The sequence below is a fragment of the Lepus europaeus genome, chromosome 10 (genome assembly GCF_033115175.1).
Source record: "Lepus europaeus isolate LE1 chromosome 10, mLepTim1.pri, whole genome shotgun sequence".
Taxonomy (NCBI): Eukaryota; Metazoa; Chordata; class Mammalia; order Lagomorpha; family Leporidae; genus Lepus; species Lepus europaeus.
The window spans coordinates 97,620,153-97,631,216 of record NC_084836.1 but is presented as its reverse complement, the minus strand read 5'-3'; the positions used below and the strand labels follow the sequence as shown (position 1 = coordinate 97,631,216).

Sequence of the window (11,064 nt, the reverse complement as noted above, 5' to 3'; positions counted from 1 at the left end):
CTATTAGTGACTCCAGAGATGTCAGTGGAGCTGGCCCTGTCCTAGCCCCACACCTGCCTGCCCCCTCCATCGGACCTTTTGGAACCATAGTCTCTGCTGTACCGTGTGTCCGCGTGCACCTGCAGTGCCCTAATCTGCATGTGTGTGACTCCCCATCTGTGCTCCCAAGCAACCACCTCCACCTCGCACATCTCACAACGTTCCGATCGGCTGTGTTCCATCCTCGATGCCTGAATGCCCGGCACCGCGCAGGCGCCTGCTCACAGACTGTTCCACAGCTCTGTAGCGGCACCTATAACCGCCGAGGGCCAGAAACGAGAGGCTCAGCCAAACCCGGGGTTCCTGAGCTCAGGTGGGATCCTCTCGCCACCCAACGTGGCCGGAAGTCAACTGAGAGCTGGCAAGGAGCGCTCAGAACAAGGACCGAGAGGTGCGATGAGGCTACCCCAGGGGTGGAGCCAGGGACACAGTCATCAGGAAAAGCAGCTCAGGTGCCAGGTAGCTTTAATGAGCCTGAGCACCTCGCCCTCCAATCTGCCCCGCCCTGCTTCTCCCGTCTTTTCCCGTTCAGTTCTGGACAGGTCCAGCCTGCCCAAGGCCCCTGGGCTCTGCAGCTGGAGGTGCTAATTCTTCTGTCCCCTCAACCGCTCCAGTCGCCTTCGAAGGTCCGGGGGCAGCTTGGCCCCTGCTGCCAGCAGCTCTCGCAGTCTCTGTTTGGGGGTCTTGGTGAGCAGGAAATTGCAGGGGACAGGGCCCTCTTCAAAGGTGACCCGGCAGTTGCGTGTCACCTTGTGGTAGCCCTCGGCACTGGCAGTCACCATATAGTCCCCTGGGGTCAGCAGGCGCCAGTAATCCCCGCCCCACGCTGAGGAGAGTGAAGGGCAAGGTCAGAGCCCAGTGACCCCCAGCCCTGTGTGCCAGCCTCTCCCCCACTCCTCCCCCCTCCCCCTACACACCCGTGGTGACGTCGTGGTTGATCCCATCCACGGAAATGACAGCATCCGCGATCCCGAGCTCCGTGTCCTTGTCCCGCACGACCCCTGCGATGCCCATGCGCACCTGTGCGGGGAGAGGCTCTCAGACCCCCTCCCTCCCACCTGAGAACCTCCCTCACTCACCTGCAACCTGAAGAAGGGGCAAGTCTGCCACCTTCGCAGGAGAGAACAGTCCCGGTGAATTTCACCCTGACTGCCAACCCACACCTGCAGTGACGGGAAGGCCCGTCTTCGGGCTCCCCCTGGTTCCAGGACCCTTGGCCATCCCACGGAGTACAGGCTCCTGTGGAACAGCAGCCTCTGCACCAGGGCAGCGGCCACTCCTGGCTGGTATCACCTCTGAGAGCAGCATCTCACCGTGGGGGCCACACCCACCACCACCCATGTCATGCTGGCAATCTGACCCTCCCAGGGCTACTGGAAACCAAGCGTGCCCCATGGCATCCTGGGAGCCACATCCAAAGAGTCCCTGGCAGAAGCTGCCGCCTGGCAGGCCGGGACCGGAAAGTCGAACCCGACCTGCTCCAGGTAGGTGAGGAGGGCTTCTTTGTTGTTCTCCCACTCCTGCGGCAGCTCGTTCTCATGGGGGAACTTGTCACAGGACAGCTCCACCGTGATCTCGAAGCAGTTGGTGTGTAGGTAGCTGAAGTCATTCATGCCTGCAGGGCCACAGACACTGGAAACTGAGGGAGGCTGGGGCGGGCAAGGGTCCCATGGGCATCCCACCCTCCTGCGGGAGACTACAGGGTGGGAAGAGCAGTCTGTGTGAGGGGCAGGGCCATGGGCGCAGGGTCAGCTGCACCCTCAGGCACATACTCCCAGGCACCGTGTGCCAGTCGGCACCGTTGATGATGTTGCCATGCAGGGTGAAGTCCTGGCTGTGGCAGGGCCGGCGGTCGGTGTCCTGCATGGCCCGGTTGGTGCCGGCATAGACGGTGCTAAGCCAGCGAAAGACGGTATCGTCCGCTGTGGGCGTGAGTTCGCGGGCAGCCCACGGGGTCCGGGTCATGTCGAACGGGTAGGACACCACCAGCTCGCCCCCGTGCAGGTTGGCGCTGAGCACAAACGGGATCCTCTTCATCCAGTCAATCACTGCCCGTGTCTCAGGAGCCACCTGCACGGGGGCAGGTCAGGAGGACCAGGAGAGCAACAGGGGCCCCTGCGTGGGCCTCCGCCTCTGCTCTCTGAATACTCACAGTGGCATTGGGCAGGGTGTAGTAAGTGGGCAGTGGCAGGTGGTGGTTGGGGACCGTGTGGGGCACCAGCCCGTCGTCCTCGGCATCCCACAGGGGTGTGTTGAGGTCAGCGAAGTTGTGATTGAGGTCGATGCCCTGGTAGTTCCAGCGGCCCTCTGCCCAGCCCACCAGCTCAGAGCCCTGCCAGGGAAGGGGCTTGTTGAGGCCAAGCAGGCTCCAGGCACCAGAGCAGAGTGGGCAGGGCGGTCCCCGTGCCAGACGGACGGCCTACCCGGCGGTAGGCGGTCTCATAGCCATCAGGGTTCATGGAGGGCAGCAGGTGAATGCGCATCTCGGTGAGCAGTCGGGTCACGCGGGGGTCCCCTCGCAGGTACTCGCGGCACAGGAACTGCATGAGCAGCAGCAGCAGCTCCCGCCCCAGGGCCTCATTGCCGTGCATGCCGGCCACGTAGCGGACCTCGGGCTCTCCTGGGGACACACAGGGGCTCGCAGCCGGCTCCACCCAGGGCCCTGCCCTGCACCGGCCTCCCCCCTGCCCTCCCCTGCCAGTACCCAGCTCATGTTCCCCGGGCTGGTCCGACATTTCCATCACATACAGCTTCAGGCCCTGGTGGCTCTTTCCGATGCTGTAGATGCGCGTGATGTTGGGGCACTGCTCGTTCACCTCTTTCATGAGCTGGGGGGTGGAAGATGGAGTGACCATAGGCAGAGACGCCCCCCTAGGGCCATGAAAGGACTTAGAAATGTCATAGGTGGCCCACACACGTGGAGACACCATTGCACAGTGAGGGGAGGGGTGAAAAGGCAGGACAGAGTAAGGGTAGTCAGAGAAAGGGTTTTGGGGGGCAGAGCTTAGGGGTCAACAGGAGAGGAGGGGGAGCCAGTGGGGAGGACAAGAAGCAGTCCCAGCAGCTTATGCCCTGGCGGGAAGGGGGCCGGAGACAGGCAGGGCCTCCTTCCTGGGTCGAAGGAGCCCCCTCTGACCTTCCTCATGGCCTTGTAATTGTGATGCCGAAAGTCTAGCGGGTCGGCGGATCCCAGAGCAGGGCCCTCAGGGAGCAGGTTATTAGGATCTGGTGGAGGGAGAGTCCAGGTTAACTGTTGGGGGTAGGGGAGAGTTCCCAGTAGGGATGCACCTGCCCACGCAGCCTTTGCCCACCTGCTCACCTGACAACGGGCAGGCCAGGATCTCTGCCCGGAGGCAAGGTGAGCCTTCCTGGAGCCAGGTCTGCGGTAGCAGACGAATGTATCGTGCCACCTGGGGCTCTGGCAGGAGGTTCAGCACTGGGGTTTCTGGGTCTGAATTGGCAGGAAATACCTGGGGGCAGCAAGTCCAAGGAAGCTCAGGTCTCCAAGCATATGGTCTAACCTTCTGTGGTGCATCTGGCTAGGAATCTGTACTCTGCACCAAACACCGACCTGGCCCACAGCCCCTGCCAATGGGAAGTCCCAGGCAGCTGTTTTCTGGCTTGGTCACACGCATTAGACACCAGACCACGTGACACAGGAGCTGGCCAGGACCCCTACTGTAGCCTAACAGGGAGGCGAGCGGCCCCGCAGGCAGCAGACGCCCGCGGCCAGAGGGGCGCTCCAGGAGGAGGCTGCGGCCTGAAGTGGCCACTGGAGTTGTCTGGAAAGGATGTGGACGTGTCTCAAAGCAGCCCGGCTCCTGAGGCTGCCTGCTGCCACCCATCCCGACAATGACCCCACCCTTCTCCTGGGATACCCAAATGGGCTTCTCTTCCTTGTCCTCGGAGGAGCCACCACCCCGCCAAGCACCCAACTGCCAGCACAGAGGGTCTCAGCCACGGTGGGCCCACTCACCGCGTCCATCCCACTGCTGCGGTTCCTGCTCGCCCACCAAGTGCGACTGTCGTTGCTGAACTGGACCTTGTATGACGTGACCCAGTCATACCTTGCAGGAGAGATCATTGGTGCCTCTGAGACTCTTCCCGCCTCCCAGCCCTCCCTTGTCCATCAGGGACCTCCTGCCTCACCTCCACACGGAGTTCCTGCCCTGTGTGACAATGCCTGAGAAACGGATGGGGGTCCTGGCGTCCACCTGAAGCCATGGCTCGGTGTCCTGCTGCTCGGCACACCAGGCCCCATCATACAGGTCACCATCCTCCAGGCCTGACTGTGGCACAGGGCACGGCAATCAGGCCCAGGCTGGGTGCCTCCAGGATAGGAAGGGGGCAGGGAAGAGGGTCCCAAGGGTTTCCTCGCCCACCCCTGAGACCCAACTCTGAGCCAGGCCTGCTGACCTGGATGTTGAGCCGTCCTCGGTGTGGTCCGAGACCAAAGGACTGGCTGCTGGATGCCTCAAGCTGGCTGTCGGAAACCCGCAGGGACTCGAGGCCTAACGGCGGACAGCCTGGGACAGGGCCAAGGCAGATGGGAAACTGAGCTTCTGTGCCCCTGAGGGCCAGAGCCAGGTGGCTAAGCACCCTGGGAACCGCAGGGCCAGGCAGGACCTGGAGAGCCAGTACCTGGTTCCTGTTTCTCAGGAGGGGCGAGGGTCCCTGCCGGGCTGGTGGGCACCAGAGGCCTGGCCGTCACTGGGCGCCTGGGACGAGTTAGCTTCTTTCGCTTCTTCACAACGACCTTTTTCTTCTTGATGACTCGAATCCGGACGTGCTGTTCTAAGGTCCCTGGGGAGGCAAGGCACGGATGGGGGCAGGAGTCAGACGGAGGCAGGATGGAAAGTTCCGCCCACCCAAGAAGGCAGGCGAGCTGCCCTGAGCAGGCCCCAGCACGGCACTCAGGGGGCCTTCGTGTGGCACTAGAGGCCAGCAGTCCGACCCCAAGCTGCCCGTCCCGCCGCATCCCTGGCTCCTCGTCCTCCTTGACGCTTCTGCGTGCCAGGCCAGCGTCACCTCTGACCCTCTGAGCTCATGGAGAGCTGCACACAGACCCCGGGAATGGCTCCGCTGCTGTTGATGGTTGTTCCCCTCTGGGCCTTTACCCTGGCTGTCCCCTCCCCACCATACCACCCACCACCTCGGGGTGTTTTGTTTATTGTAACGTCCTTGGCTGCAGTCTAGGTCCTGTGCACCCAGGCCCCTGTGCCATCGCCACTGCAGCATCTGCCTCCCGGGCCGAGATGCTCTGCTTCAAGACACTGGTTGCAGGGGTGGGGGGTGCAGGGGCTGCCTGCTCGCCCTCCGGCACAGGGTTTTACATAAAGCAGGAGCTGCCATTTGCCCACCGGCTCCCCCGGCGGCTCCCGGACCACAGTGCTGCGCCTTTTCCTGTCTGGTGTCCCTGAGCCTCTGCACATGCTGTTCTTTGTGCACGCTCTCTCCCTTCCACACTTCCTGCCCAGAGCCTCTGGAGCCCTGGCTGCCACTGCCTGCCTTCCTCCTCTCCCACACGGAGAGGGGGCAGCCTCCCTCCCCACGGCCTTGGCCCTCCAGCGCTCTCCTACCCAGCCCTGCTCTGCACCTCCTTCTCCCTTCTTCCCGGCTCTGGCCTCAGTTTCTTCATCAGTGAAAAGGGGACGTTTTTGGGCTGGAAGAACAGCATCCGCTGCTGCTGTCCCGGGACTGCTGACTAAGTCTGGTCTGGATGGGGCTGCTGAGTCAGTGCCTCTGGGCTCTAGAGGGCGTGTAAGTGTGTGTGTGTGTGCACGCGTGTGTGCACGCTGGGGAGGAGACAGGGAGAGAGAGACAGAGAAAGGTGTGTGTGTGTGCGCGTGTGTGCACGCTGGGAAGGGGACAGGGAGAGAGAAAGAGACAGAGAAAGGTGTGTGTGTTGGGGAGGAGCCGCATTGGACCAGGGAATGGGGCCAGTGTGTGTGTGTGTGTGTGTGTGTGTGTGTGTTGGGGAGGGGGCAGAGAGAGAGAGACCCTGAAAGAGACAGAAAGGTGTGTGTGCTGGGGAGGGGCGCCACATTGGACCAGGGAATGGGGCCAGAGAGTGTGTATCTATATGTGTTGGGGAGGGGGCAGAGTGTGTGAGTGTGTGTGTGCTTGGGGGGGCAAGGAGAGACAGAGAAAGGTGTGTGTGCTGGGGAGGGGGCCGGGAAAGACAGAGAAATAAGTGCGTGTGCTGGGGAGGGGGCGCCACATTGGACCAGGGAATGGGGCCAGAGAGTGTGTGTATCTGTGTGTGTTGGGGAGGGGGCAGAGTGTGTGTGTGTGTGTTGAGGAGGGGGCAGCGAGCGTGCGCACGCGCTGGGGAGGGGGCGCACCAAGGGGACCGGGGCAGTGGGCAGCTGAGGCTCTGTGGCTCACCATTGGCCTTGTCCGTCGGTTGCTGTGTCGGGTTGCTCCGCGGGGCAGGGGTCGAGCCCGCGGCCTCGGTGGTCGCAGACGGTGCCAGGCCCAGACCGGGAGCTCCGGACGCCCCCAGCCCCAGGCCAACCGCGGGCGCGCAGGCGGCCAAGGCGAGCAAGAGGCCCCACATGGCGGGCGTCGGGGCGGCGGCGGGCGGTGGGTCGCCTCTTCCTGCCGGCGCTGCGCAGCCCCCTCCCCTTCCTGCAGCCTCCGCCCGCCCACAGCCCGCGGGCCGGCCTCGGATCGGGGAGTAGGGGGCGGGCCGGGCAGCGCGAGGGGGCGGACCCCGGGGGCCGTGACCGAGGCCGGCGCGAGCCCGCAGGACACCCCCCTCCCCGCCAGGCGCCCCTGCTGCTCCTTCCCGGGTCGGGGGCTGCCGGCCTGGCCCCCAGCGCGCTGCCCTTGGCCGTCTGCGAAGCCGCTCGCATCTGTCCGTCCTGTGTGCGAGACGCCTGTCCCGCGGCCGGCACCCACCGCGTGCCAAGCTCATGCCAGGCGCTGTACACGACTCTTCCCATCGGACGGGTAAACAGGCTCACAGAGGCCCTTGACTTGGCCAAGGCGGCCAAGCTGTGGTGGGGGGACCACAACCGAAGAGGGAAATCCGTCCAGGGCCGGAGCACCCCCTCCCCGCCGGGACCGGTGGGACGGAGCGGACAGCGAGTGAGGGGAAACTGAGGCGGCGGGAGGGCGGGTGTGCCAGGAGCCCTGAGGGACAACTCCGGGGGCCCAACCAAAGGCGGCGGCATTCCCCCCACCCCCACCCCCCACCCGCAGCCCCGCCTCCCGCCGGCAGCTCTGCTCGCCCGACTGCCACGTTCCGGGCTTACATAACCCGGGGAGCGAAGCCAGAGCCATACCCAGCGGGCTGGGACGGGAGGTGGAGGGCCCGGGGCTGACCGTGCGCCCTGTCCCCGCGGCTGTCGGCCTCCGGCCCTCACTGCCCTCGGGGAGCCGGCAGCCCTGGGGCTCCGTTCTCCCAGATGGCCCCAGCTGCAGGGACCCCAGACCCTTCCCATGCTCCCGGCAAAGGCCCCTTGGGTGGGCTCCCCAGAAGGAAGACAGCGAGTCCCCTGTGTGCCTGTGGCCAGCGCCTTGCCTTTGCTGCCATCCTCACGTTGGCAATTCCCAGAGGTGGACCCCGAGTGAATATATTTTTGCAGAGTACTGCCTAATAAAAACAATTCAAATCAGCCCTGGTGAGCATGCCAGCATCACTTTGGTGGCCCAGGCTCACGGAATCTCTAGAAAGAAATGTCATGTCGGGCCAGGATAAGGCCTGCCAATCGCAGCGACGGCCCCACAATCCCAGAGTTCTGGGGAGGGGGGCTCCTGGGGCACCCTAGGTGCACCGGGTGGGAAAAGGAGTAATAGCGTGGGGTCCACGTGCGACCAGGTCCCTCCCTGGAGTGACAACTCCAAAGCACAGGAGAGCAAGACACCCCAAAGCGGAGACTCCCTGGGCGTGGTGGAGGATTGCACTGAAGCCCCTCAAAGCCCAGATTGGCCATATCCTTGTCTCTGTCCCTCCAGGTGTGAAAGGGGGTGGGGCACAGGAATAGCACTTCTCAGTCTTCTCAGGCCCTTGCACCCCCAGCCACCACCACCCCTCCCCCCCAAACAGCAGCCAGGGTGTGTCCAGTTCCTGCCTGTGCCTTCATGACCAAGTTCTTACCCCAGGTCCCTTTGCAACTCTCCAGCAACCATGCCTCAGTCACACGATCTTCCTGCAATGCAACAGCCCCATCTAGCCTCCGGGCCCTTGCGCTTGCTCACCAAGTTTGCATCCTCTCCGATCAGATTTCCTGTTTCGGTCTCAGCTGCTCCCAAAGCCTTCCGCTTCCGACTGCTCGGTCTGAAGCAAGCTCCAGCAGGCTGCACTGTCTGCTCACCCTCTCTCAGTGGTGGCTTCAAGGCGCTGGGTGCTGTCTGACATGGGCTTGTTCCCAGCAGGAGGTGGAACCCCTCCAACAGAGGCTCTGCCCCCAGATGCCCACAGCTGCCTCTCAGGGCCTGCGACAGCACTTGGTACCTAGTGAGGGTGCAGACAGTCTGTTTATACAGCTGGGGCTAGCGGGGAGCCAGAGAGTCCCAGGTATTACAGGAGAGGAGATGCCAGGCTAAGAACTGAATGACCTGCTCCCAGAGGGATTGGCGTGGGGCAGCTGGCTCTCTCCTGCCAACTGCCTATGGGCCAGATCACAGGTCGCTGGCACCTCTTGTGTCCCCTGCATCCCCTCATCCCCTCATCCCCCTTCTCGCCACCTGTGCCCCCTGCCTCTCTGCCCTGTTGTAACCCGTGGTCTCTGAGCCCTGAGCCCCTCAGTGCCCCTGTGCTTCTCTGTGCTCCTAGCTTGGCTGCAGCCTATGGCCCTTACCACTGGGTACCTGGAGCTGCACAGGTGCAAAGCCCCAGAGCAGACTCTGGAGGTGGTGGCTCCAGGGCGACAGCGGCAGGTTCGTACCTGGGCACCTGCACAGTAGGATCTCTATTGCAATGAGCCAAGTGGAGGATTTTTCGTGGTCTCACTAGGATGAGTATGTATTGTAAAACACAACTGAACAGGATTGAGTAGTAGCACTTGCCCGAAATAGGGTTTGTTTAAGAGATGGGGAACTTCCTGCCACTTCCCTGATATGGTCAGGTCCCTGCCAATGGGGTGGACTTTGTTGCCACTCAGGTTTAATTTCAGTCCCTCTCTGGACATCCTTGGACAGTAGTTTTCCTCTCGGAGACTCAGTTTCCTCATCTGTAAAATGGGCATTGTATCTTCCTCCCATGGTTGCTGTGATGATGAAGTGAGACAGTATGTGGTCCCAGAAGGTCTCCGGATGAATCAGAGGAATTAAAGATGGAGAAAATAGTTTAACACACCGTCTTGCTCACACATTCAGAAATGGAATAAAGTAATAGGGGCCATGTGCCGGCACAAACGACAGAGTGTAAGCTACTGCGCGCCCCTGGTGCTTGGGCAGCCTGCACTCCTGCCAGTGCTGTCCCTGGGATGACGGGGGCTCCCGTGCGTCTCCCCACGTGCCATCCACCCTCCCCCACCACTGCCCCCCACCCACACACTGTCTCCCTTTTGTTCATCCATGCCTTCGAGAGCCATGCGCCTCCAGGTGTGGCTGAGGACCGGCAGCCCTGGCGTCCCGTGGGACTTTGTTAGACATGCAGAACTTCTGCCCCGCACCCCCTGGGTCAGAATCTGCACTTTTGCAGACTCCCAGAGAGTCACGCACGCTGCAGACTGGGAAGTCACAAGTGAGGTTTACAGCACCTCCATCTGAAATGCTTCAGACTCAGCTTTCTGAGTTGATGGTGGTACGTGCTGTCACTGGAAATGTGTCCCCCCCCCTTTTTTTTTTTTTTGAAGATTTAAAAAAAATTATTTGAAAGGCAGAGTTACAGAGAGACAGACAGATCTTCCATTGCTGATTCACTCCCCAAGTGAGCATAATGACGAGGGAGGCTGAATTCAAGAGCCTAGAACTCCATTTGGGTCTCTCACGTGGGTGACAGGGGCTCAAGCGCTTGGGCCATCCTCTGCTGTTTTCCTAGGTGCACCAGCAGGGAGCTGGATCAGAAGTAGAGCAGCCAGGGTTTGAACTGGCATCTGTTTGGGATGCTGGCATCACAGGCAGCAGCTCAGCCCGCTGCACAACAGTGTGAGCTGCTGGAAATGTGTCTTAGATCACAAGAGTACCTCCACAGAACATTGGGAAATTGGTCTTTCATTCCTCCTGGCAGGGCGTATTTCTGTTCTCCACAACACGACCCTATATTATTTATTTGTTTTTTTAGCTAAATCATTCCTATCAGAATACTACATAACGTAGTTTTAAAGTTAATTCATGGATGCTGGTGATGTGGCGTAGTAGGTTAAGCTTCCACCTGCAGTGCCGGCATCCTATATGGGCACTGGTTCATGTCTGGGCTCCTCCTCTTTGGATCTAGCTCTGTGCCATGGCCTGGGAAAGCAGTAGAAGATGGCTCAAGTGTTGGGCCCCTGCACCCATGTGGAAGACCCAGAAGAAGCTCCTGGCTCCTGACTTAGGATTGGCCCAGTTCGGGCCGTTGCGGCCACTTGGGGAGTAAACTAGTGGATGGAAGACCTTTCTCCTGTCTGTAACTCTACCTCTCAAATGAATAAATCAAATCTTTTTTTAAAAGGGAACTCATATTTAGGCTTGTAATGGAAGACAGCTTTCTATGCCTCTGCATCCTCAAGTCACTTTGAGTCTTTTTTTTTTTTTTTTTTTTTTTGCTATTTCTCTGTGTTTATCTCTATGCTTCTATTGCTATTTCTAGATTATTCTATGCTTAGATGTCGTATGTGGATTCCTTGCTATGGAATGAAGGATCTAGCCTTCCTACATCTCTCTCCACCTCCCCTACACACAGAGATATACAAATGCGTCCCCTCTACCATCCTCCCAGTGAGGTTCAATCGCCACTTGGAGTCAACAGTTGGTGCTTTCATTATGACTACATAGATATTACTGTTGAACGTTTTGTGCCCCCAAGCGTAAGCACTTACTTTGTTTTATCAAATGTTTGGTTTTCTAGGCACTAATCGCTAATTCAATCCCAAA

General features: G+C 60.6%; 1 protein-coding gene across 1 annotated transcript; it reads right to left on the bottom strand.

Moving 5' to 3' along the window:
- Positions 1-533: 533 nt before the first annotated feature.
- On the bottom strand, positions 534-6,598 carry CPXM1 (carboxypeptidase X, M14 family member 1). Its single transcript, XM_062202525.1, has 14 exons — positions 6,427-6,598; positions 4,681-4,842; positions 4,456-4,565; positions 4,189-4,328; positions 4,016-4,106; positions 3,359-3,509; positions 3,176-3,264; positions 2,744-2,867; positions 2,463-2,659; positions 2,192-2,371; positions 1,812-2,109; positions 1,515-1,654; positions 957-1,059; positions 534-865 (listed from the first exon to the last, which is right to left on the bottom strand). Exons 1-14 carry the CDS (start codon positions 6,596-6,598, stop codon positions 624-626), a joined length of 2,199 nt encoding a protein of 732 aa, XP_062058509.1. The 3' UTR covers positions 534-623.
- Between the last annotated feature and the right edge of the window lie 4,466 nt (positions 6,599-11,064).

Bases quoted from the DNA above. Each gene is read 5' to 3' on its own strand.
- CPXM1 (XM_062202525.1), bottom strand. From the start codon at position 6,598: ATGTGGGGCCTCTTGCTCGCCTTGGCCGCCTGCGCGCCCGCGGTTGGC. The intron at 3,265-3,358 runs GTGAGCAGGTGG...TCCCTCCACCAG, and splicing joins CCTGGCCTGCCCGTTGTCAG to ATCCTAATAACCTGCTCCCT. The intron at 866-956 runs GTGTGTAGGGGG...CACTCTCCTCAG, and splicing joins CAACCACGACGTCACCACGG to CGTGGGGCGGGGATTACTGG.